Below are 26,390 nucleotides of genomic sequence, written 5' to 3'. Positions count from 1 at the left end.
TTCCTTCTAAATATAATGCCTTAACATCCCTCATCAGGAGGGAGCCTGTTTGTGAAGCCAAAGGTCCCTGCCATTGGGGCTGTGTGTATAGTCCCCAGGCTGGGCTGTGCACAGCCCCAGAGGCTGTGGTTCACATGGGGTGCAGTGTGAAAGCTACCCCAGGAGTTGTGCGTCTTGATTTCTTCCCATCATTAGGCACCACAGTGCTATAACTGAAGGTACTCAAATCTATTGAAAAATGAGTTGCGTCTGATTATCCTTGGGCAGGTTCCTGTTGGGAAAAGCAGAAGCTATAGACAGAAAGGTAAGAGGTACCTGTGGAGGCCTCAGCAGAGAGCATCGGTGTTCTATAGCCCTGGATCACCCCGTAGATGGTGACTGTATAAGGGGTGGCGGCCTTGAGGCCCTGGATGTCCACAGCCCGCAGGCTGCCGGGCACCGTGAGGTTCTGAGCTGCCTCCACCCTGTTGGCCTCCTGCACCTGAATGACAAAGTGCTCATAGGCATGGTCAGCTGTGGTCCAGTTGAGTTTGAGGCCATCCCAGCCAGACTCGGTCACGGTGAGGTTTTCCATTGCAGGGGCGTGGTCTGAATAATGACAGAGACGGGGTCAGTTACATCATTCCTGAAACGCTTTCCATCTGGGAACTCAGAAATGGCAAACCCGCTGCCAATGCTGCGAGGCCATGGGGGCCCCAGGGCCACCTGCATCCCTGAGCCATGCTGTTGCCATCAAAACACCAACAGAAAAATCAATAGAATACTTATTTTGCCTTGTTGTGTATTTGGGTTTGTCTTTTGAATACGGTGTTTTTCTACTGACCAGTGTCCTGTGGATTCGGAAAATGCTACACGTCTGTGTTAGTACTGCTCTGGGCTGCAGTTTCCACTTTGGAAAGCGGCTCTCATCTTAAAGGTGAGATCATAGGAACGGCCTTCGGCTACTCTTGGGATTCTTGGTCTGAGCCGTCCAGCCTTCTGTATTTTGAGGAAATTGCCTCCTCTTAGATTCTCTTCCTTTCCGTGCATCCTCAATCTCTCCTGGAAGGCATGTTTTATAGTCTCTTTATGTTGGGCTTTTTGTCAGTTTCTGGGGCTCAAATCAGTTTACATAAACCACTTCAGAAAGATCAGAGATAAATTAACACAGTACAAGTAAGCCTGTCCTGAGCGAAGTCACTGAGTCTTTGCAAAACTGTCCCTCATTGGATAGAAAGAAAGACTGAGGGGCCCTGGGAGAAATAGCTTACTAAGCTCAATTAAAATTTGCCGTCTTTATTCATCTCTAGAATGAGCAAAGCACAGAACACTCACTTGTCTGAATGCATATGCCTTCAAGGTGATAAATTTGCCCAGGGCTGAGCCTAAATGGACTTTACATCACCTAGGAAGAAAGGATTTTCTCTGGAAACAGATCCTCTAAACAACAGAGTAAGAACTGCCTTGAGCTCATTTAGGTGAACAAGTTGTATCTCTCTATATGCCTCACCTTGGCTGCTCATTTCAAATCAGTCCCATCTGTCCATTAAAGCAGACGTCTCACTTGAAACTCTTAGCTTGCAGTTGGATAGAAGATATCCTTTCAGAGGGGAAAACATTTCTTTTCAAGAATCTGTTTGATTCAGACTTTTCTACGTTCTGGGGAAGGTTCTTGCTAATTGTTCCATTTTGGCAAAGCTGACACCCCTTCAAATCTTGTTTGATCTAGAACAGCGGACTGCCAACTCTGACCTGAGGGTCAGATCCAGCCCGCTGCCTCTCTCGGTAACATGCGACCTGACAACAGCTTTTAAAGTTTTAAATGGTTGGAAAAATCCAAAGACGAACGCTTCACGACAGGTGAAAGTATATGAAATTCAAAGTGTGGTGTCATAAGTAAAATCTCATTGGAACTCAGCCGTGCCTGCACAGTTACATATTGCTGATGGCTGCTTATGTGCTGCAGTGGCGCAGTAGAAGAGCTGAGACGGAGATCATATGGCCTGAAAAGTCTAAAATGTTTACTCTCTGGCCCTTTCAGAAAATGTTTGCCATACCTGACCTTGACCTTCATTCTGCAGACTCCCCATTCAACCCAAATCTGTGTCCTGGGGCCCTTATCCAAGACCCCATAGCAGTTCTTAACCACACAAACATGGTCTAGGTGAGAAAAAGAGGGCCCCAGGCTCCAAGTGATGTATCTGCTTGTGGGGAAAGAAAGGGAAAAAGATCAGCTATCTTTTAACCCAGCAGCCCTTGTGAGGCCAGGAGCAGTGCTCCAGTTGTAGCAATTATCTCCTTGACCTTGGGATTTTAGCACAACTAAACTCAGGAGTGTGTCCTTTTCCAATATCCCAAGAGCCCTCATGCATGAAGAGACATCAGACAAAAACCAATCTAAGCCAAACTGTAAAGTTAAGGAAATCAGTTCTGTGGCCCATAAACTCTCCTTTTTATCCCACTTTCTTATTTTTTTTCTCCTGCTGCTGTCAAAACTTCTTGTCAGGAACTTAGCTGACATTGATAGCTGACCCCCCTTGTGTGAATTAAGTCAGTGTTTCCTCTCAGGTAACTGCCTTTTAAGTTCTTTCTCTGATTATGACATAAAGCATATTTTTTTCCATGAAAGAGATTTCAGGTACCAGGTTGCAAGAGATGTGGGGAAATTACCTAACTGGGGGAGGGAGGGGTTATGGAGGGGTTACAGATTGTCTATTAAGCCGTTGTAGTCAAGATGGTCGGAGAGAGGAGGAGATCCACATTAGGAAATGTCTCTTCCTCATGAGAACCATTGTTTTCTTTAAATCAGCTTTTTTTTATAAGCCGCGGATACTTTATACAATGTCCTTCACATCCTGCTTCATCTCTTCTTACAGTGGATAGAGTAATTTTCATAAAATGTCACGTTGCTCAGTAAATGGTAATAGTCATGGTGATGATACTTCCACCAAAATTTTTGCCTATTCTTCCACTTTTTTTGTGTGTGTGTGGGGAGGGGGTTAGGCAGATCAAGAAAAAAAAATCAGTTATATTTAGTGCTGTGACCGTGACCACTGCTGGGTGGGTGCTTTTGGTGCCCGACCCAAAACCCTTCACTAAACAAATGCGAGACAGATAAGTAAAAGGTGTAACTTCAATGAATAAAATCAGTAGATATATTAAAGGGAGGCAGGTAAGAATTATGAAAAGAGAGGGGAAAACGTGAATAAAAATACAGCAGACAACAGTCGAGATGGAGATCAGAGGCTTCACATCAATGCGGACTCTGCATTTCAACAGCAAATGACACACTTGTGGGCTTACTGCCCCAGAAGCCCAGTGTTTCCGTTGTGTAGTTCCATACTGAATTTCTTGGCCTTTCTTTATGAAAAGGCTGTTGTCTTTTTCTTCCAGCTGTGCACTGGCATCTACCCTCTGAACAATGTCAGTGGGCCTGGGAAATCAGAATTTCAAAATCCCATTTCTGTGCTCATGGTGAGTTGACCAGCTGGCCTGGGGGAATTTCTGGCTGTGCCAACTTTAAATCTTTAGATTTCCACCGTCTTGTAGATGGTAATTACCAAGTGCTGACTGATGAGGAATCCACTTTTAGTGCTCACCGATGGGAGAGAGAGTGATTCTCCAACAGCAGCGGGATGGCCAAATTCAAGCCTCAGGACCCCTAAGGGTAGATTAAATTGCTTGGATCTCATCTTGTAAAGTTAATTGAAATTAAAAGCCTTGCCTGCCTTAAAACTTTCTGGTGACTCTTCACACTGTCAAGAATGAAACCCAAGCCCCTCAGCATGATATTCACTGCCCTTTGTAGATGGTACTGATAATGTCTGTAACCTTGTACCCTGTTATCCCCAGCTCCATCATACAGCAGGACTGTATAGCTGGTGGTTTCACTAACATAAAGTTTCTCATGCCTTTGAGCTTCTCACATACTGTTCCTCCAGCTGGAAATGTCGTTACTCCCTTCTCCACTTGCCCAACTCATTTTCCTTTTTAAGGATTCAGCCAAGTATCACCTCTTCCAAAAAGCCTTCTCTGATACGCTGCCTTCACTTTGCTTGGGTCTGGGATGGGTATCTGCCTCTGTGCTCCTGTAGCTTCCCACACTTCCCTCTAAGCAGACTGGTTACGTTCCTATAATTTTGGTTTTGGTTCTCTCATTCTCACTGCAATGTGTATCATTTCCTGAGTGGAGGGGTTGTGTCTTTCTCTTCTCTATACCAGCGCTGCCTGACCCATGGCAGGTAAGAAATAAATACTTGTTGGATGGATAGATATTTGACTAAATTTCAGTTTGCTCCATGAGAAAATCAAAATGGAAAATTAGAGCAGAATGTTTTCTATTACTTGCAGCTGTGGCTAAAAGCGAAATTCCACCTCTCTACTTCCCAAACCCTTGAGAATTACTGGGGTATCACTGTCAAGTCTTACGCGGTGTGGGAGGATGCTTTATTGGCCTTGTGTTTCTGCATATCCTCCCTGCTTTATGTCCCCTACTGCTCAAAGAAAATCATGGCCTCCACTTCAAGCAGGGTTTTGTTGAGTTTATTAGAATACAAATATGGGGCCAGAGGGAGAGATGCCTGGCACATACTCATTTTGTTCAGTGCTAACAGGGATAGTACTTTTTTCTTTCTTTCCTTCCTTTCTCCCCCCTCCGTCCCTTTCTCCTTCCTCCCCTCCTTCCTTCTTTCTTTCCTTCCATTTTCATCCAGAGTAAGCTTAATTAAAGACTCCAGGAGAATGACTTCCCTTCCCTTAATCCTTAAGAGAGAGAATTCGGGCCTTTGATACAGAGGTGAAAGAAAAAGATCAGAAGATTCAGTGGAAATACTGCCTCTGGAGGAGCTGGAGTCCCCAGATGCTCATGAAGCCTATGCCACGTGTTTGGCTGCGTTCAAGGTACTGGGGCTGCAGCACTGAATGAATGAGACAGAGTGCTTTCTGGCTAGAAGTAGGAGGCAGGCCATAGGTAAGTAAACCAGCTAGAAAGTGATATCAGGCAAGTGTCATGAGGAACTCTGGAGCAGCATGAAGGGGTAAATCAGGATAGGGCACCGTTTTAGACTGGTTGACAGAGAGGTCTGTTGAGATGAGACTTGAGCGGAATGAAATGAGGGAGGTGCTGGGTGTAGAACGGGGAGAAGAGTGGTATCTAGGCAGCAGGAGTAGCATGTGCAAAGGCCCTAAGGTAGGAGCAGGCTTGGCATACTTAAGGAACAGCGAGAAGGCCAGGGTGACCACAGTGAAATGAGCAAGGGGACAAGTAGTGGGAGTGAGGTCAGAGAGATGGGAAGGACCAGACTCTGTAGGGCTGTGTAGCCTGTGATAGGGTCTTTGCATTGTATTTCAGGTGTGATGGGCAGCTAGGTAATGCATACTTTTAACTTAACTTGCTGCTGCATCAAGCAGCTTGAGCTTTGGCTCAACACCATGACTAGAGCCCTGGAATTCTCTGGGAAGAATGCTTTGGGGCAGCCAATTTCACATCTTCTCTGTAAAACCCACAGACAATGAGCGACACTTTGCAGACTTCTGCTATTAAGAATCGAGTGATGCAGAGCTGGGAATCCCTTTCTTCTGACCTTTGAACCTACAACCCTTTGACACTTCGGGACTCATAACCACATGGTACCTTCCTCTAAGCGCTCCCACTTTTCCTGTTTCTTTTCTCTCCCCATGTGCTTCCCAAGGCCAGGTGCCTGGGCTTCTGCTTCTTTACACCTTCCACAGCATAGTCCTGCTTGCCTCTTCTGTGTGTGTCCCAAAACTTCTTCTCACGTTAAGCCTATCCTGATGCTCAGAAGGCATCCCGTGCTCCCACTGCACCCCACACCCCGAGTTACAGCAAGTGAAGGTGTCTGTTTACTAGATTGTTAACCTCCTTGGAAGCACAGACTTGTCTTCATTGCTGTAGTATCCCCAGGACTTAGCACGGAGCATGGTTGTAGTGCACTATTGGCTGAGTAGATGAAGGAGATATTTACTGGGAGGATATTGTAGGAGATATTTATTGGGAAGATAGACTTCAGGAGATGGAGAGAAATGTCCACCTCACTTTTAATAAAATAAAATAGTTCTATGGAGAAAGCCATAGAGAGAAATATTCTAGAGACAGTGGGGGAAGAGCCCATAAAAGGGACTTTGCACATTTTTCCTGTAATGAAGAATGTCTTTAAATATACAACGTGATTTCTTTGAAACAGTGTTAAAGATGCACGGCTGGGGAAATGAAACCACTGAGCCCTTGGCATGCCAAAACTGGGCTCTTAGTTAGAGACAAAGTAATTCCAGCCTGTGATTCACTTGAAAGCTTTCATCTCCCTGAGCGGCTAAAGCCTGGGGATTCCCTGCTGGAGATAGGAGATTAAAGTGGCTATTGCCAGAGGGTAAGATGATTGAGTGGAGATAGGAAACTCTCTTTAATCTAGCATTTGTAAAACTCAGGGAAAAGTGAAGAGAGAGGGAGAGCGAGAGAGAGGGAAAGAGAGAGATGGAGGGAGGAAGAGTAGGAGGGAAGAGAAGAAGTTCCCTCTCTTGTTTCTCTGATTCATTTGTGGTCCCTTCGCATCTTATAACAAGCTCATGTTTATAAAGCTGAACCATTCAAATCTCTACTGTAGATTTATTTCTTCCCAATTTATTCTCCCCTCCCCCCTCATCTATGATCAAGCTACCCACCCCCCACCCCTCACCCCCACCCCCTCCCCCTGCCGAGCATCCTTGATGATCATCTCATAGCTGCGTGGGAAGCAGTCCATGCACAGAGTCAACAGAATTGACCACCTGAGCTCACTTTAGACTTTCTGAAGAGGCTGCTCTTTGTCTACTAAATACCCCTTCTCTCTCTCTTCCTTACAAACTACCACAATTTTATGTGGGCGGCAACATGCTCCGCCAGAAGTCTACCTTTCCTAGACTTACTTACAGCTAGAAGTGGCCAGTGAAATGCAAGTAGAAGTCATTGGTGAGGTTTCCAGAAAGACTCTCATCTAGGAGTTACTTTTTTTTTGGTTTTGGTTCTTCCTCCTTCATGCTGCCTAGAACACAAATGTGAAGGCTGTACTGAAGTAGCCATATTGTGACATGGAGGTGACTTTGAGAATGGAAGCCAAGGACTAAGACTAGTGGAACAGAAAGCTAGAAGGAGCCCAAATCCTTGTTAATTTGGAACTGCTGTGCCATCCCTGAACCACCTAACCTCAGACTTATTTTATGAGAGGAAACCAACTTGTATCTTGCTTAAGTGACTGTTATTTGAGATTTCTGTTACATGCATGTGAAAGTATCCATAAATGACAAAGACGCTTCAAGGCATTTCCAAATATGCCCATCAGTGCAACACATTTTCTGCTTATGGAGACTCAGCTGGAATAGCATCTCTGCCAAGACACCGTCCCTGGCTGCTCCTGACTCCCCCATTCACTCCCTTTCCTTGCTTGAGTGCTGTCTAACATTCTGACCATCTGGTCTTCCCCCAGGGACTGCGAGTCAGTGCACATGAGTCAGAATAGCAGTGCTAAGTACATAACCCATTTTTTTTCCCCTCAAATATCAGCATACTACAATATATTCAGTGGGTTCTCAATACATACTTACTTATTAAATTGAAACGAAAGACTATTACTTGTCAGACCCTGAAGAATTAACATTTTTCCCCTGAACCTCTTGAATATTTGGGGGCCAAAGTTAAATGTGTATATTTTCATATAGGAAGAACTGATTTTTTTTCTCAATTTAGCCATTGAGAAAATATGGAAGCAGGTACAAAGAACAGGATACTTGGGCTAGAAGGGATACTGGAGGTCAGGATTAAGCTGTCATGGAAAAACAAAGTTCACCTCTTAATGACCAAGAGAAAATGAGAAGGCCACCGTGGAAGAATCAAAGGACCGTGTGCAATGTTTCAGGTAACCTGAGAGGAAAGCAAAAGACCTGGAATAAAAACAATTAATGGGAAAAAACCAAGGAATTATTCCCAACATCTTGGTCATCTTCAAAAGAAATAAAATGAAAAGTTAATTAATTGTGCTAAAAAGGGAGGAAAATGAGAAAAATTTAAAAGATTCTGTGAAATGCACAAAATTAAAAAAAAAAAGAACCAAAGACAAACACAAACTTTGATGCTTTAAGTTCTCCTGGGAGGAAATATTTAAAAACCACTTTGATTGCCCAGCTAGGGAACTTTGCTGTTGGTGAGTCAGTTGACCAGAGGAAGAGATAGGTAAGTAACTCTTTCAAATGGGATTTAGAGCAGTCATGAGTAGAGACATCCCCACGTCTTCCCACGTGGTCTTCTCATTTGAGGACAATCTGGCTGATGGGTCTGCAACCTCAGAAGCAACAGAGGGTGCGGCAAGAGCTCAGAGGCTGACCTCACCTGTGGATGCCTGTACCCGTGCCGGCTTGCTCTTGTGCCTGCCCTTCTCTGCTATGAGGAGGATGGTGTATTCCTGCCCAGGTTCCAGGCCTTTCAGGACGTAGGAGGTGGTGCCTCTGGGGAGCAGCACCTCCACTGGCTGGCCCGAGGGAAGACTGTAGTTGAGGCGGTAACGGTCACACTTGGCCAGTGGCGTCTGCCAGAGCAGGGTCAAGCTGGTCTCCGTAGTTTCAGAAACCCGAAGGTCCCTGGGCGCGTCCAGGTCTGGGAGGAAAACAGAGTTGAACACCCTTCAGGCTTACAGGGCAGGACTGCTTCTGGGGCTGAAAGCTGGTTGTGGACTACAGTTCTAGGTCTGCCGTAGCGTTGTGTGGCTTCAGGTGACTCAGCTGTCTGAGTCTCAGTTTTCACCTTTGTGAGATGCTGTTATTGTACGGTACCTCACTGTGTTTTTGAAAGATTAAAAATAATATAGTGATATATCCATACCATGAAGTGATACTCAATTAAATGCATTTAAAAGCAACTGATTATTGATACAAGACACAACCTGGATGGATCTCAAGAGAATTATTCTTAGCGAAAAAGCCAATCTCTAAAGGTTGCATATTGTATGATTCCTTTTATGTAGCATTCTTGAAATAACAAAATTGGATGAAGCCCAGATCAGTGACTGCCAAGGATTAAGGTGAAGGGGAGGGTGGGAGTTGCCTTGGCTGTAGAAAAGTGTAGCAAGAGCGACCCTTGGGATTGGAACTATTTGGTGTCTGACTGTAGTGGTAGATTCCAAAATCTACAAGTGATAACAAGTGGTAGCTTCCAAAATCTACAAGTGATAACATAGGACTAAATACACACACATACACACACACACACAGCTGAGTGAAATCTGAATAAAGTTGATAGACTGTATCAATGTCAGTTTCCTGGTTCTGATAGTTTTCCATAGTTACACAAATGTTACCAATGGGGGGAACTAGACAAGGGGTACAGATCTCTCTGTATTTTTTCTTACACTGCATGTGAATCTACAATTACCCCAAATAAAAAGATAAAAAGAATATGTATAAGTGCTGAGCACTGGACCCTGTATAATGATCTCCCCACACCAGCCACCCTTATCATCCTAGTCCCGGGGGAGATGAGCAGGAGGCTGGCGGAGAGGTAAAGGGAAGAGTTTTTTTTTTTTTTTTTTTTTACAAAATTTCCAGAAAAAACAAACAAACTTGCAGAAAGAATCAGTGGCCTCAAATCATGTAGCCCCTCAGCATCCTCACTCAGAGCCTGGAGCTGCAGGATGCAATAAGTAAGAGCAAAGATTGCCTTAACCTACACGCCTGCCACTTATAATTTATATGATGAGGGTATGCAATACAAGTTAAGTGTTTGCTAAGAGAAAAGCCCCCAGATGTGTTTTGATTATTCAGTGGTTTATAAAAAATGGAATCGGTTGCCAACTTTCAAAAGTCTGTCGATCTCTTATAAAGTCTGGTTCCATTTTTTTGTAAAATATCCCCTGTCCCCCCTTCCTGCATAGAGAGTAGCATTAGGATCATTCACATGGGGAGTGCTTATGCTCCTTTTGAATGTGGACATCTGGGCTGGATGATCCTGGAAGCCCCACTTTCCCCTGGGCATCTACTATTTCTTTTTAAGTAGGTTTCCTGCCTTCTGGGCCCTGTTGTGTCTGCTGGTGCTAGTCCCGTGGAGGTGGGGATCCAGGCGGGCCTCACCTGTGGCCGCATTGATGGTGGCTGGGTCACTCTCCTTGTCCCCTTTCACGGCAGACACTCCAATACCATATTCAGTTCCTGGCCTCAGACCTAAGAGAGAACATGCAGGTTGAGATTCAGCCCAAAACTGGACAGACTTTCAGAAGGCCATAAAAATGGCCCTGAACGGGTCCCTGAAGGCTACGATTTCTCAATGTCTGGACTGTTTCACAGCCTGACTCACTGATGCCCAAGTGAGATGGGTAGCCAGGAACCATTTTTTTTTCACTCTCTGGAGGGTTGCAATGGGGGGGACATGCCCCCAGGGCCAGTTGCGTCAGGGATGTGGAGCTCACCTGTGAGTGTAGTTTTGGTTGTGGTTTGTTGCCTCCTGGGGACTTCTACCTCGGCATGGTCACCTCCAGAGATGGGTGCGTACTTAATTCTGTAACTGTCGGTGGCCGCCTTGACGTTCCTCCACTCCAGGGTGATGCTGTTGTCTGTCTGGGAGATGCGGCGGAGATTTCTGGGCGCATCCAGGCCTGTTTGGGAGAGGAAGGGGCATTGGTATTGAGAACACCAGGCACCAGGAGAGAGGGAGTCCTTGACAGTTCAAGGTGAGACATGAAAGGTGCCTGCCATTGGAGAGAAATGACAGAATTGCCCACACACTCCTCTGGTTCAATAGCTAATGCACACATCTAAACAAATACTACATGCTTGACACTTTCCTCATTATTAAAGCGCATGATACCTCAATCATTCACGTTTTCCACCAATTTCGTGCTTAATAAAAACTGTACAGAAACTTGCAGATAAGCTCTGTGACTGTAAGAACAGGTTTGTTGTATTCATCCCTGGATTTTTAATAACTCACACGGAGCTTACCGAGCTCTGAAAAAATATTTAGTGAATGAACGGTTGACACTTTGGTACTTTTAAGATAGTGCTGTAGGCTAAGAGGTTAGAAGGCATCTTTGTCATTTATGTTTTCCATATACTGCATTTTATTATTAAAATATTTATTTAAATTTTACTTTAACCAAAATGTCTGAGAATCTCAGACCAGAATTTTCTATGTAGGCAAAAATTTTCTTTTGCCTTAGAAGGTTATTTGGGGTAATATTAATCAATGAATTGCTACAGTATTTTAAAATAAAACTTAAAGGAATGAAAATCCCCTTTCCATTGTTTCTACTGTAAAAGGAGCCTGGAAGACACCCCGACATGTAGTGGGGATGGGAGTCTGGCAATCTTTCCTTTGCTGGGGCTGTTAGCAGGGGGAGGCCCGTTACCTGTTGTGAAGGTCTCTCTGGCGGGGCTGCTAGACATGTCAGCCCTGTGGGAGATGAGGGAAACCTCATACTCTGTGTCTGGCTTCAGGTTCCCGATGGAGTACTGGTTCTCCTCGTGTGTGAGGTCGACGCTGGTTCGGTCGCCGGGCACATCTTTGATCCCGTATGTGAGCTCAATGCTGTCGATCTCGGCCAGGGGCTTGGACCAGGTGATGAGAGCGGTGTTGTCCGTAACGTCTTTCACTTCGATCTGGCTGGGGGCGTCCAAGCCTGTGACAGGCAGAGGACAGAGGGGTTTCAGAGATCAGGGCCAGTGCCAAGGGCTGAGCAGAGAGGGGGCTTGTAGCCTTCCAGATCCGTGAGTGTACGTTCAGGTGCAAACTGGCCAACTGACCTTATCTTGTCTTTTGGAACCTCAATTTCCTGTTTGCTGTGCTATAAGTAGGGATGATGACAACTACCTTGTAGGGTTTTTGTTTTTTTCAAACATTAAAGGAAATAATGCACGTGGAGCATCTAGCACAGAGCCTGCAATGTAGTAGTTATATGATAAATGGTTGTGACTATATCATCATCATCATCATCGTCATAAGTTGAAGAAACACACTTACGGGCTACTTCACTTGAAAAACATTGACTTAGCCTCTATGGGTTTTTTTTGTTTCTTTGTTTTTGTTTTTTGCGGTACGCGGGCCTCTCACTGTCGTGGCCTCTCCCGTTGCGGAGCACAGGCTCCGGACGCGCAGGCCCAGCGGCCATGGCTCACGGGCCCAGCTGCTCTGCGGCACGTGGGATCTTCCCGGACCGGGGCATGAACCCGTGTCTCCTGCATCGGCAGGCGGACTCTCAACCACCGCACCACCGGGGAAGCCCTATGGTTTTTTAATTAGGCAAAACTCCCTAATTGGTAACTTCTCTATCCACATAATGAAACAGAAAAGTGAGGCAATGACTGTCTTGACAGTGCATGGAAAGTTAGTTTTGATGAAAATAATTCAAGCAAGAACGTCACGGCTATCTCAAGCCTTGCCCGTCTTTGAGGCCGCATCTTGGCCTTCCTCCTGCCCTGCTGCGCACCCCCTGCCCCACCCACTCCGGGCTTCCTGCTCTGAGAGCATACTTCTCCTCCAAGAGCACCCCGTGTTGTTTCTCACCCCCGGCCTCTACACTTGCTGTTCCTCGGTTTCTTCTTCCTGAGCTTGCTCCTCTCCCTCTAAAAATCTCCTATTCATCCTTCAAAATCCCACTCATATGTCACTTTCTAACAAGAACCATTGTCTGACCCTGTTGCAAACAGATAAACACATAAACTCCTTCCCCTCGGGGTATAAAGTTTCCGTTGGCAAGATGATTGAGTTCTAGAGATCTGCTGTACAGCATTATGCCTCTGGTTGAGAGTACTCTATTGTGCACTTAAAAACGTGTTAAGGGCTTCCCCGGTGGCGCAGTGGTTGAGAGTCCGCCTGCCGATGCGGGGGACGCGGGTTCGTGCCCCGGTCCGGGGAGATCCCACATGCCGCGGAGCGGCTGGGCCCGTGAGCCATGGCCGCTGGGCCTGCGCGTCCGGAGCCTGTGTACCGCAAAAAAACAAAAACAAACAAACGTGTTAAGAGGGTAGATCTCCGTTTAAGTGTTCTCACCACAGTCAAAAATGAGGGCTTCCTAGTATTGTGCTTTTCTCACTATTCTGTAACAGATTTCTCTACAGTTTATTCAAACTGTATTATACAATCTAGATAGGGTCATTCAGAGAGTCGGTCTTTGACCTTTTTGAATCCCGAGTGTAGCATCAGGCTTTGCCATTTATGTCTTTACTCTTTTTTTTTCTAATTAGTTAAATAATTTTAATGCATTCAAACATTATACAGTAGAACATACCAGGCTGAAAATTAAGATATTAAAGCATTCAGTCAATGTTTCTTCATTTTTTAAAATAGTTAAGTTTGTGTTTTCAGCACTGGTTGAGGAAACAATATCAGATAAAAGGAACTTGGTTTTATAAAGGGAATGAGAAAGAGGAATAATTCATAGCTGATTGTGAGAAACCTGCAGAGTTTAGTTTTTGAACTCTGTGAGTTGATACATTAGTCTCAGCTCACAGATGTTGAAGCCGTGAAATCCACAATGAAAATAGTACTGCAATTCAGCAGTGAAGCCTCCCATCCTATGATCTTCAAGGTGCTAGGAAACACCTGAACCATACCTATTACTACCTTTCTTAACACCCCTTTCATCAAAGAAGTTGAGATTCAGTCAAGGACACCGATCTCGCCCTACGTTCAGAACCCTTCAATACAGGAGATTAACATTGTCTTGTGCTCACCCTGTGCCAAGCACAGTGCTTTGTCGTTTAAGTCTTAACTCTCATGACTATGCCGTAGGAAGATATATGAACCCGGTTTCCAGATGGTGGGTCTAAGGCTTAAAGAAGTGGATCTACCCAAGGTGATGGTTATTGGTGAAGCTGGAATTCAAGCTCAGGACTGTTTGGATCCAAAGCCCAGGCTGTTTCTCCTTTAAATGATGGCTCTCAAAAATATTTACATATCAGAAATGGTTGTCATACAATCTCTCTATAGAGCTGAGAGGGAAGGAGCTAAATATGAAATTTTTAAGATCCTTTAAATCTGGAAAAAGATCAGGTATCAGCAAAATAAACAGGTAAGTATCTGCCTCTCAGTGTTGTTATTTATGTGATCATGAAACTTCAAATGTTGGGATGATTGTCCTTCAAGAAGAAGAAAATAAAGCAGACAATCCCTAAATTTAGATTAAAAAGAAAAGGGCAGATGAAAGAAATGTCTTTTGTATTTTCAGTGGGCCGTCTCTATAGCAAATAAGCATTTGCTTAATCTTTTCTATGCCTTTCTGGTGATCTAATGATTTTTTCTTGTTGGTACCCGCCTTCTACCTACCACAGTGTCGATGTTGTCAGGATGATGGAAAACACTTGCTTATGAAAAAGACAATCTTATGAACTGGATCTGAGTTAAACAAAATGTGCAAATATTTAAATGCAAGATGTTCTTTCTTGTCATTAGTAAACAGATTTAAATTTTCTAATCACCCCCTGCCAAGAAGAGTCAATACCTTAAATAGTTGGCACATATGCTATCTTGAAGAAGATAAAGAGATTTTCCCAAATGTCAGTGCAAAACAATTTTGTTTGTTTGTTTATTTATAAAAATTTGCTTCTTGATAGAACAACTCCAAATTCAGGATTTTTATTCCCCCCACCAAATGACCTAGCAGTGCCAAATCCTACTCTAGACCCAAGAAGTTCTGATCTCTTTAGCACTGAGTCACATTTTATTTAAGTTCCTGTTGAAGACATGGAATCAACACTCTACATAACCCAGAGCCTAGTCAGTGTTACTGGTAATGGGGTTAAAGTCATAAAAGTAAACCCAGGCTTAAAATTCTGGCCCTGATAGTATTAACCATGTGGTGTTAGTTAAACTGATTCAGCTTCTTTAAGCCTCAGGTTTTGTTTGTTTGTTTCTTTTTTTTTTTTTTTTTGCGGTACGAGGGCCTCTCACTGTTGTGGCCTCTCCCATTGTGGAGCACAGGCTCCGGACGCGCAGGCTCAGCGGCCATGGCTCACGGGCCCAGCCGCTCCGCGGCATGTGGGATCTTCCCGGACCGGGGCACGAACCCGTGTCCCCTGCATCGGCAAGCGGACTCTCAACCACTGCACCACCAGGGAAGCCCGAAGCCTCAGTTTTGACTCTTGAAAAATAATAGCATTAATATTTTCCCTGCCTTTTCCGTAGGACTGGGTACTAATATTCAATCAGATAGTATGGTAGATTATTTGCTAGAGTCTCACTTATTTATTTTCCTGTGTCAGTGCCCCTTTGAAATGTCACTTTGAAGCTTCTCTCATAAAGAGATGGATCTTTTCCCCCACCCCTTCAATCTGGACTGGCCTTGAGATATGCTTTGATGGAAGTGACCCAGTGTCTTTTGTGAGCCTGCTCAGCTGCCGTGAGATCAGGCCCAGGCTAACCCACCGGAGGCTGAGGGACCATGTGAGGCAGAAGAGCACTGTCCTGGCTGAGGCCATCCTGGGCCAACCAGCCCCCAGCCCATACAGATGCATAAGTGAGTCCAGTCAAGAACAGAAAAACTGTCCAACCCCAAATCACCAATGTGCAAAAGTATCATTTCAAGCCACAAAGTTTGGAGCTTGTTTTTTAGGTAGCAAAAGCTAATTGAGGGCTTCCCTGGTGGCACAGTGGTTGGGAATCTGCCTGTCAATGCAGGGGACTCGGGTTCGAGCCCTGGTCCAGGAGGATCCCACATGCCGCGGAGCAACTAAGCCCGTGTGCCACAGCTACTGAGCCTATGCTCTACGGCCTGTGAGCCACAACTACCAAGCCCGTGAGCCACAATACTGAAGGCTGCATGCCTAGAGCCCGTGCTCCTCAACAAGAGAGGCCACCGCGATGAGGGGCCTGCGCGCCACAACGAGGAGTGGCCCCCGCTCGCCACAAACTCAGAAAGCCCACACGCGGCAGCGAAGACCCAACGCGGCCAAAAATAAATATAAATAAAATAAATAAATTTGTGAAAAAAAAAAGCTAATTGATACAGATGCTCTGTAAGAGGGCATGTTATCAACCAGAGATGCTTTGCAGTACAATCAGCTTTATCCTTGTGTCAGTGGTATTAAAGGTGATACTCACGGGTCGTTGTCACCCTCTTCAGGCCTGGGCCCCGGGTATTGTTTTTCACGATGTGCAGAGATATCTCATACTCTTGCCCGGGAGCTAGGCCAGTTTGCCGGTATGTGGTCTCCGGCCTCCGCAGGCTTTTGGTGATCTCTTCCTCATCTTCTTTATTCTGAAATATAGAGGCACCTTTGTAAGACCTAAGGAGGTACCAGCTCCTTCATTTATGTGATTCATTCATTCTGTATTCATGCCTTCCTCTTTCATTCTTTCATCTATCACTAGGCACTTACTAAGCATCTGATCGGTATGGCAGGTGCTGAGGATATAGAGACATGAATACATCTCTCAAGTTGGTTTCTCCCTCCCGCAGACCTCTCTACTCACCCCTTTGACACTCAAGTCAAATGACAGTCATGAGAACCAAAGGAGCTCTGGAGCCACCAAATCAATCCTTCTTTTCATAGACGAGGAAGCCAGCATCCCAGAAGTCATGCCATTGTCCCATCTTCCACATAGCTAGTAAGAGGCAGAGCCTGACTTTGAACTCAGGGACCTCTTTCCTGGTCACATGTGCTTTTAGGCACAGAGAGAAAGGATACTCAATCTCAGATATGCCTGGAGGCATTCTGAGGCAGAGACCATTTCTTATCTTCTTTGCCTCTGAGTGGAGATTTGTAAGACTGTAATGGGAACATAGAGATGACTTGCCATCTATTTACTTAGGCTCTCAGCCCTAAGTGCTGTGCTTATTGACTTCTTAAGTCACTTAAAAATAGATGCATATGCACAGGGGCTACTTAGAGCCTTGTCCCACACCAAAAGCCAAGGAAGTGAGTTGATAGAAAAGTCTACAAAGCCCTGTGAGCATCTTTCAGATTCTCGTGGTCGAAGGTGCCCACTCCTCTGTGCTCCTTACCATATTCCGGAAGATGACCTCCCACGTTTCAAAAGCGATGTCCACAGGATCCCACTCCACTTCCACAGATGTCTCCCTGATGGACTTGAATTTTAGACCTTCAGGTGTAGGCAGGTCTGTCAGGAAGAGCACAGAGAGGAGGTAAAGATGACTACATGTGTGATGGAGGGGACAGACATGGTTCCCTAAACCCCACAGGGCTGTCCGTCAGAGCTGGAGTCTATTTAAGGGTTCTCCTGGGATGCCGTCTACCATGAGGCATCATGGAAATTGATATCAATATAAGGACCAACCATATGACTGGATATTGGCATTTTCATATGCTTAAACCTAATATGACAATAGACTTTGAAATCATACAGATGGGCTAGAATCTCAGCTCCATCGTCACAACTTTTGTGTGCTTGGTTGAGTTAACAAAATGCCCTGAGTCTCAGTTTCTTCATCCAAGAGAAGGAGCTAAGTATGCCTACCCCTTGGGAATGTTTTGAGACTGCTGAGTCCCACAGTGACTGCTGGCCATGGTCCCTGGCCTGAAGCACAAGTTTAATAAAAGCAGCCAATGTTACTATTACTAAGCAAAAAAAGAACCGATTTCTAGCCGCAGCTTGCTTTTTAGGAGTGGAGGTAATTATTCTGATGTTGGACTCTTAAAGGAAGAATAACTTGAACCTTGATGTTTCCACTTTTGTATTTTTTAAATATATAGACAGTGAGCTCCATAGAAAGGTAGTAGTAGAATAGAGTACTTAAGACTGCCAGGGTTCAAATCCTATCTCTACCACTTATGAACTGTGTGATATGGGATGAGATGCTTAACCATTCAGAGTCTCAGTTTCCTCATCTGTAAAATGGGTTAACAGTAGCTCCTGTCTCATAGGGTTATTGTGAGTTAAATGAGTTAGTATGTGAGGACTTTCTTTAACAAATATTCAGTGGGTTATAGGAATAAGAATACATATATACGTATAACTGAATCACTTTGCTGTACAGCAGAAATTAACACAACCTTGTAAATCAACTATACGTCAATAAAATTTTTTAAAAATTCATTGGGCTTAACTGGATTCCAGAGTTTTAACTAGTGTAACTGCGTAAAGACAGCCATAGAGCTACAGGGGCAAAGGTGAGGCAGTAACTCATGGGGGGCGCATGTACTGGCCAGGAGGGCAGATGAGGCTGCCGAGAGGTGTTCTGCTCACTCACAAGTGGCCACCCTGGCGCTGACAGGGATGCTCTTCTTGTTCTCCAGGATGGCAAACACGCGGATAAGGTACTCCACGCCAGGCTCCAACTCCTGGATGGTGGTGGACGTCTGGTTTCCAGGGACACGGAACTGCATTTCTAGGCCGTCTTCATGGGTGGGCGTGTACACGATGAGGTACTCTGTGACCCGCATCTCATTTTCCCAGGCCAGGTTTATGGTCTCTTCTGTCACTTCTGTCACGATGAGGTCTTTGGGAGGGGACACTGGCAAGAATAAGGAAGGACAGTTTGGGTCAGGTGGTGTCATAACGCACTCTATGAATTCCCTCTTGGTTTGTTTCCCTGGACCTGTCTCTTCCCCCAGTCACGGAGCCCTGAAACCCAGCTTCCATTTTCTAAAATGCAGACTCATCAAGGACCCTCCTGCTGTGACCCATCTTCAAAACCTTTGGTGGCCATCCCTTGCCTTCAGGCTAAAGTTCCAGGTCTGCAGTGTGGCCTTCAGGGCTCTCTGTGAACTGGCCCCTCCGACTTCTCCACTCCCTGGACCTTAGTTCAGATTCAGGCCACCTGCATGGGAAAGTGCAGCCTGGGCTTGGCTTTCTGCTCTGAACTTCACGTCGTACATTCTTAGCACTGGAAGGGTATTTTAGGCTCATCTGGTCCAAGTCTTTCCTTTTCTTAGAGGTGAGTGAGGCAGAGGGACTTGCTCAACTTTGCTTACTCATCAAATGTGGAATGTACCTCTCCTCCCGGCCAGCCTGGTCTTCCTTCCAACCAGGCTTCCCTGGCTTGGCCATGTCAAACACAGAGCCGTGGGTTTGTTTTTATGTGCCAATGGCTTTAATCAAGGCAGAAAGTCTCCATTACGACAAGTATATAAGGGTGGATGAGGAAAGTACAAAGAAGACCCTCATTAAACATGAGCATTATCGGTCTTTGCTGTGTTTTCACTCAACCAGTGTTTACTTACTGAATACATGCCCTGTGCTAACTGCTGGGATAATGCTCCTTTAAGGCACTCACAGTCCTTGGGATAAAAGACAACAACAAAAAGGTGATTTAAGAGACGGGCCTGCTTCATAGGTGATCAGCACTTCATCTTTAGCTGAATGTGCATTTAAAACAGTTTGTTTTATGTAATCTCACTGTCCATTCAACTTAGCTGAGTTTTTACTTCCATCCAAATGAGGGATTTAGTTCATTATTGCTTCCATGTCAATACAGAGTAGGAAAGAAGGTTGATGTTCAGCAGAAGGGAGGTGAACATTTCATCTGCCCTCTTCGTGGGCACTGGGTGTTAAACTCAGCGTAGATGAGTTACCCAGATTCAGGTACCAGCTCTGTGATATGTAAGCTGTGTGTCCTTGGGACAATTCCATAACCTCTCTGAGCCTCTGAGCCCTCAAATAGGTAGCTCTGTAACAGGTGAGTCAAAGAGTCAGTGTGTGTGTGTGTGTGTGTGTGTGTGTGTGTGTTTGGTATAACACAGAGTTCTCCAGCACATGCCAACTCGATGGTGGCTGTCATCACGCTAGTTCGCTGGAGTGCTGGTACTCACCTTGGGAGCAGTCTTCTCCAGTGTAGCCCTCATTGCAGATGCAGCGGCCGGAGACGCACTGGCCCCAGTTGCTGCAGTCGTTGGGGCAGGAGCGCTGCCCGCAGTCCAACCCAGTGAAGCCCTCGTGGCACACGCACTGGCCGTCCACGCAGCGGCCCTGGCCGTGACAGTCGTCAGGACACCTGCGCTGCCCGCAGTCCTTGCCCGTGAAGCCCTCGTGGCACACGCACTGGCCGTCCACGCAGCGGCCCCGGCCATGGCAGTCGCCGGGACAGGAGAGGTCTGCGCAGTCGGGGCCGGCGAAGCCGTCCTCGCACACGCACCGCCCGTCCACGCAGCGGCCCCGCTGGCTGCAGTCCCGGGGGCAGCGCAGCTCCCGGCAGTCCTCACCCATGTAGGCGTCGTCACAGACACACATACCGTTCACGCAGCGGCCGTGCTGGTGACAGTCATGGGGGCAGCTCATCTCGCCACAGTCATAGCCCTGGAAGCCGAGTTCGCACTCGCACTGCCCCTGCACACAGCGCCCGCGGCCGTGACAGTCGTTGGGGCACCGCAGCTGCCCGCAGTCCTCCCCGGTGCGACCCTCGTTGCACACGCACTGCCCGTTGACACAGCGGCCCTGGCCGCTGCAGTCGCGGGGACACCGGAGCTCGCCGCAGTCCGCGCCCGTGAAGCCGTCGTCGCACTCGCAGTGCCCGTCCAGGCAGCGGCCGTGGTCGTGGCAGTCAGAGGGACAGCGCTTCTCGCTGCAGTCCGCACCCGCGAAGCCCTCGTTGCACACGCACTGGCCCTCGTCGCAGCGGCCGCGGCCGTGGCAGGCGTTGGGGCAGGCGAGCTGGCCGCAGTCCTCACCCGTGAAGCCCTCGTCGCAGTAGCAGGTGCCGTTGACGCAGCGGCCGCGGTCGAAGCAGTCATTGGGGCAGATGAGCTCGCCGCAGTCGTCGCCTGTGAAGCCCTCATCGCACACGCACTCGTTCTCCACGCAGCGCCCGCGGCCGCGGCAGTTGTGCAGACACAGGGGCTCGTTGCAGTCCTCGCCGGCGAAGCCGTCCTGGCACACACAGCGGCCGTCCATGCAGCGGCCGTGCTCCTCATTGCAGGGCACCGGGCAGGGCTCCTGGCTGCAGTCCACCCCCGAGTAGCCTTCGAAGCAGACGCAGGTCCCATTCATGCACTTGCCCTGGTCATTGCAGTCACTGGGACAGGCCAGCTGGCCGCAGTCCTCCCCCATGAAGCCCTTGTCACACACACACTGCCCGTCCAGGCACTGGCCTCGCAGGTGACAGTTGCCTGGACATTCAGGCTCAGAGCAGTTGGGGCCTTTCCAGCCCGGTTCACACACACAGCCACAGCCTTCAGTGCTGAAGTTGCCCCGGCCGTTGCAGAAGGGCTTGGTGTCCAGGTGGCCTGCAGGGAGGGAAGAGAACAGAGGCTCTCCACTGAGCACCAGCAGCCCAGTTTCTTGGTTTCTAGCCACAAAACCCAAATTCAAATTCAGCCAGAGCAGGGGTGCACCCTCAGGCCCCATCTGGCTTGAAAACCACTTGCTTATTGTGTGAAATGAGTTGGGGCCTGATCTAATGATCCTAGGTGGGAATTCTTAGCCTGCACTCTCTGAAATTGTAGGTTCATATGCAGATTCTGTGTGTGTGTGTGTGTGTGTGTGTGTGTGTGTGTGTGTGTGTGTATTTCCATCCCTGGGGAGAACTCCCATAGTTTTCATCAAATTTTCAAGTATTCCCGTGACCCAAAGGTTACGCATCACTGCCTGTGCAATGCAATATGCTGGCCTGTGTTGTTACTTTTCCCGCACCTAGCCAAGGTCAGACATACAGGAGAATAAGTGCTTCACCAAGAAATAATTGTTGAACTGAACTCAGTTCTGATGCCTCGACTCAATAGCTGTGCTGCATTTGCAAAAAATTTTAGACGTTCTGGAGCTGTCTCTTCATCGGTCAGGTGGGACCAATGGCCCACTTCCCTGGGTAAATCAGGTGAAATAAGGACATTAAGGACCTGCTGTTGTGCTCACTGTGATTTCCTTTTGCAGAGTGTTTTGGGTTGACTCAAGTTGTTATATGTGTTTATGTGACCAAAACTTGCTAAATTTTTTGTAACTGAAATGAGGTAGCTAAGGAGTGGCTTTCTAATTCTGTTAGGACAGCTTTGCATTGGGCTCAGCCCTCGCAAAGCTCATGTGCCTCCATCTTTTTTCCTCTCTATCCTGAAAGCTGCGGTGGTGGGTGAATATGAGGAATACGTGGTCAGGGCTGCTGTGACTCTGGCGCTTTGAAGTCTCTGTAATGTCTTGGCTTAACTTGCTGCAGTGGCTGGTGTGGTCTCCATAGAGCCAAGGAGAAGAAACAAACAAAACTCACTCCATTTTCTCTGCATCTAAATACAGTTGAATGAATACACTTTATCTCCTTCCTGACAACAGGAGGGAAGTCAATTTTAAGAAAACGTTGGCTTGGAAAGTGAGAATCTAAATTTATGTTGTCTAGTATGGTAGCCACCAGACACACGTGGCTTCTAAACAACTGAATTGTGGCTAGTCTGGATTGAGATGTGCTCTAAATAGGAACTACATACACACTGGATTTCAAAGACTTAGCATAAAAGGGAAGAATGTAAAATATCCATCAACAATTTTTGTATTGATTCCAAGCTGAAAGATTATTTACTTATATTGGATAGATGATTAAAATCATTTTTACATGTTCTTTTTTTCTTTCATTAATGTGACTATTGGAAAAGTTAAGATTAATTACATACATGGCTCAGATTACAGTTCTAATAGACAGCACTGCATTAACCATTTTTTTTAACCCATTCTTTAGCATCAGTCCTATTGTTTAACTCCCCCCTGCGTTTTGCCAGGGAGTTGATAGAAGTGGAAGATAAAGTAATTTGTGCATAAAGAGAACTTTTCTGTTGTTGCTTTTGCCTTGGAAACCTAAAGGATGTCCTATAGTACTGTCCACGTACAACAATTAGGGCTGCTCTTGAAATAATCTGCCAAAATACTTTCTAGTATCTAGCAAAATACTTTCTGCTCATACTTTTTATGAGCAGCAGAAATAGAGATTTTCATCTCTGATTTGAAGCTGTTGAAGCCCCTGTAGCTCTATCAATTTTAGGGGATGAAGATGAAGACAAAATTCCAAAGTGGCACAATTCCTTAAAAAAAGATGCACCTGGAGACGGTATCACTGGGATAGCATGAGTTGTGGAGACACACAGGCACCTTCAAAGCTCCTATCTCTTATCACTCTTTGAGTCATCTTGTGCCAGTTTAACTTTTTTGAGTCTCATTTCTTAGATCTCTAGAGAGGGGGTATTAAACCTTATCTCAAAGGATTAAATGAGATAGTGAATTACAATTCCTGGTACATAAAGGGGCTCAATTCATATTGCAATCATCATCGTTGCTGCCATTAAACTGGAACATTTTTTCTATTTCGCACAGATTTTGCATCACCGTAGGCAGCATTGTAACTTTGCAGGAACACTGGGGTGTGGAATCCTGTAGTTGAAGTCCTAACTTGGCCACTTATGGCAGGACCTTGAGGAATCCCAACTTCCTTCTAGGCCTTTAGTTTCCCTATTTGTACAACGAAGTGATGGGGCTACATCACCACTTTTCAGAGAATGATCTTTGGGTTAGTGATTTCAAAATAAATTCATAGGTTTTAAGGGTAGAGAATGAGTAGATTTCATTGTCAAATAAGTTTTAGAAACTCGTACTTAAACTAAAATAGGGTTTTTCAAAGCAGGAATTCTCGGAGGCCTGAAAATTCCTCTGAGAAACATTTGTCACCAAGACTCTCCAAAAGCAGAATGGAGATGATTACATTCTGCACAATCATTTGTCCATAAAATCTCTTTTGAATGAACACCTTGTGAGGCTAGTTCCCCAGGGAGCCCACTCTGGAAAACAACTGACGGATCCTGGCCTGCTCACGTGTACAGTGAGGGGCTGGGCCAGTCACCAGCTCCTACCTTCGGCAGGCTGGAAGCAGCAGCCTGCTCCCAAGGTGCACTGCTCCCGCAGGGAAGACACCAGGTTCTCTAGCTCCTCCAGTCTGCTCAGAAGCTCCTTGACATCAGGAGCAGCGGCACAACCACAGGCCCGGCGGGGGATGTTGATGCGGTGTGTGAAGACGATCTGGTTTTCCCCATCTACCGTGCGCTCCTGGAAGCTCTCCCTTGGCTCTGACAGTGGGACCAAGTCTTTCTCGCCACTGGCTGATTCCAGATCCACTGAGCACTGGGACCCCACAGGCAACTTGATGTTGTAGACATGATTAAACACCACCGGCTGGTTCTCCTCTGGCAGGGTGACATTCAACCCACTCTGTCGCTTGTGCCGGATGACTTTCTTGAGGACGCCACCTTCGGCAGGAATGGCAAGCAGAGCTAGGAAGATGCCTGCCAACAGCCGAGTCGCAACCCCCATGGTGGAGGTGGGTTAGGCTGAAGGTTCCCGGGGTTCTGTGGTCCTAGGGTATCTCACTCTTAGGCAGAATTGGGGATTTGGAAGCTGAGAGTAGAATCCAAATCGGTTGTTCCTGATCTTCTGGAAGGAATTCTCTTCTACAAGTAAACAAAGGAAAATAATAAGCTTGTTAGTATCTACTGTTCATTGAATATCTGCAATTCCAAGTGAATTTTGATTGATATTTCCTGTGTGTGAAGGTCTCCTTTTATTCCTTCAGTGTGCACTGCAGTGTGGATATAAAATGGTCTCTAAAAGAATTTTGCAATCTTGAAGGAATGACTTCACTCACTATTCAGTATTTGGAAGTAGAGGGAGACAACAGAAAGGACAAGACAGATCAGATGCGGGTTTGGATCTCAGCTCTCGTTCTGGGCCTCTGGGTAATTATATAACTTTTATTTGTCTTATTTCACTTCTGTGCAGTGAAGATCATAATGTCAAGGTTAAAGTAATGATGGAAGTGAAAACAGTAAGTAGAAATCATTCATAGAGTCATGAAGCCCTTCGCTATTTACTGGATGAGCACATTGAGTGATAGGAAGGCCGTAGTCCCATAGATGTCCAGTAACTCCTCCCTCTTATTTATTTATTTTATTTTTGTGGTATGCGGGCCTCTCACTGTTGTGGCCTCTCCCGTTGCGGAGCACAGGCTCCGGATGCACAGGCTCAGCGGCCATGGCTCACGGGCCCAGCTGCTCCGCGGCATGTGGGATCTTCCCGGACCGGGGCTCGAACCCGTGTCCCCTGCCTCGGCAGGTGGACTCTCAACCACTGCGCCACCAGGGAAGCCCTCCTCCCTCTTATTATTGACCCTCCAATCTAAGATTAACTCCATCTGCTGGTTTTCCTCTGCTGTGAGAGGCAGAGGTGAAAATGAAAGACTTTAGAAAACAAACTGAGTTTTTACTGTAACTGAACATCTAACTAGTTATGTGGCTGTTGGAATAGTATTCTACCTCTTTGAACCTCAATTCCTCTTCTTTTTGATTTATTTCTAAAACCTTAAAAGGTCAAGTTTTTAGAAGAGCCTGACAGAATGTTCCTGAACCAGTTATCCAAACTATGACCAAGGGCAAGAGGTGACTCAGAAAGATGTCCATGAGCCCTTGATGTCTTCTGCAATCAACAAGTACTTATTCTTTTTTTTTTTAATTAATTAATTATTTTTGGCTGCCTTGGGTCTTCGTTGCTGCGTGCAGGCTTTTCTCTAATTGTGGTGAGCAGGGGCTATTCTTCCTTGTGGTGCACTGGCTTCTCACTGCAGTGGCTTCTCCTGTTGCAGAACATGGGCTCTAGGCACGTGGGCTCAGTAGTTGTGGCTTGCAGGCTCTAGAGCGCAGGCTCAGTAGTTGTGGTGCACGGGCTTAGTTGCTCTGCGGCTTGTGGGATCTTCCCGGACCAGGGCTCGAACCTGTGTCCCCTGCATTGGCAGGAGGATTCTTAACCACTGCGCCACCAGGGAAGTCCCAACAACTACTTATTCTGTTCTTACTGAGTGTCTTACACTGAATCATATCTTCCCCTCCCCCCCAAATTCATACTTGAAGTCCTAACCCTCAGTGTGACTGTATTTGGAGGTACAGCTCTTAGGGAGGTAATCAAGGTTAAATGAAGGTCATGAGGGTGGGGCCCTAATCTGATGATAGTATTGGTGTCCTTATAAGAAGAGGAAGAGACTCCAGATCTCTCTCTGACTCTGTGTCTGTTTGTGCACAGCAGAAAGGTCGTATGAGGACACAGTGAGAAGGTGGCCATCTGTATGCTTTATCATTCAAATTAGTTTCCTAATAAGAATTTGCGGATCTGTGATGTAGGCAAGCCCACTGAATGAAAATTATTATGAAGAGGAGAACTTGGCAAGTTCTCTTCTTTCAAACTACCATAGCCTATCTTAGTTGTTTACCGGACAAATATTTCTTGATTGCGTATTCTACTGCAATTGTTTTAACTCTCTTTGCCTTCCACAAAGTCCTTCTTTCTCACCCTCTTCTCATCAATTCTTAGCTCTTTCTTTTTTTTTTTTTTTATGGGAAAGGGCCATGGGCCAAGTTTGAAATGCTTTTGGACTTTTACCCAACACTTTTGTGTGTGTTGTTAAATGACTTAAATTTCCATCTAAAAGGCTGTTAGAATTGTTGGTTGAGACTTTAAGGCAGCAAATCTA

General features: G+C 46.1%; 1 protein-coding gene across 5 annotated transcripts in view; it reads right to left on the bottom strand.

Annotated features, from left to right (window-relative positions):
• The window catches only part of TNC (tenascin C), a 93,534-nt gene that overhangs the window by 41,931 nt on the left and 25,213 nt on the right, over positions 1-26,390 (bottom strand). For 4 of the 5 annotated variants that reach the window (XM_081236530.1, XM_081236532.1, XM_081236533.1 and 1 more), the window contains exons 2-11: positions 23,728-24,321; positions 19,723-21,132; positions 18,162-18,425; positions 16,956-17,071; positions 16,052-16,208; positions 11,364-11,633; positions 10,425-10,610; positions 10,090-10,179; positions 8,357-8,620; positions 316-588 (exon numbers count right to left, since the gene is read on the bottom strand). In XM_081236530.1, coding sequence (XP_081092656.1) covers positions 316-588; positions 8,357-8,620; positions 10,090-10,179; positions 10,425-10,610; positions 11,364-11,633; positions 16,052-16,208; positions 16,956-17,071; positions 18,162-18,425; positions 19,723-21,132; positions 23,728-24,184 — 3,487 coding nt within the window. In that variant the 5' untranslated portion in view covers positions 24,185-24,321. The remainder of the gene's footprint in view (positions 1-315; positions 589-8,356; positions 8,621-10,089; positions 10,180-10,424; positions 10,611-11,363; positions 11,634-16,051; positions 16,209-16,955; positions 17,072-18,161; positions 18,426-19,722; positions 21,133-23,727; positions 24,322-26,390) is intronic. The other variant, XM_081236534.1, reaches the window with a different exon arrangement.

The sequence above is a fragment of the Mesoplodon bidens genome, assembly GCF_964165515.1.
Source record: "Mesoplodon bidens genome assembly, chromosome: 6".
Taxonomy (NCBI): Eukaryota; Metazoa; Chordata; class Mammalia; order Artiodactyla; family Ziphiidae; genus Mesoplodon; species Mesoplodon bidens.
This window is presented reverse-complemented; position numbering and strand designations above follow the sequence as displayed.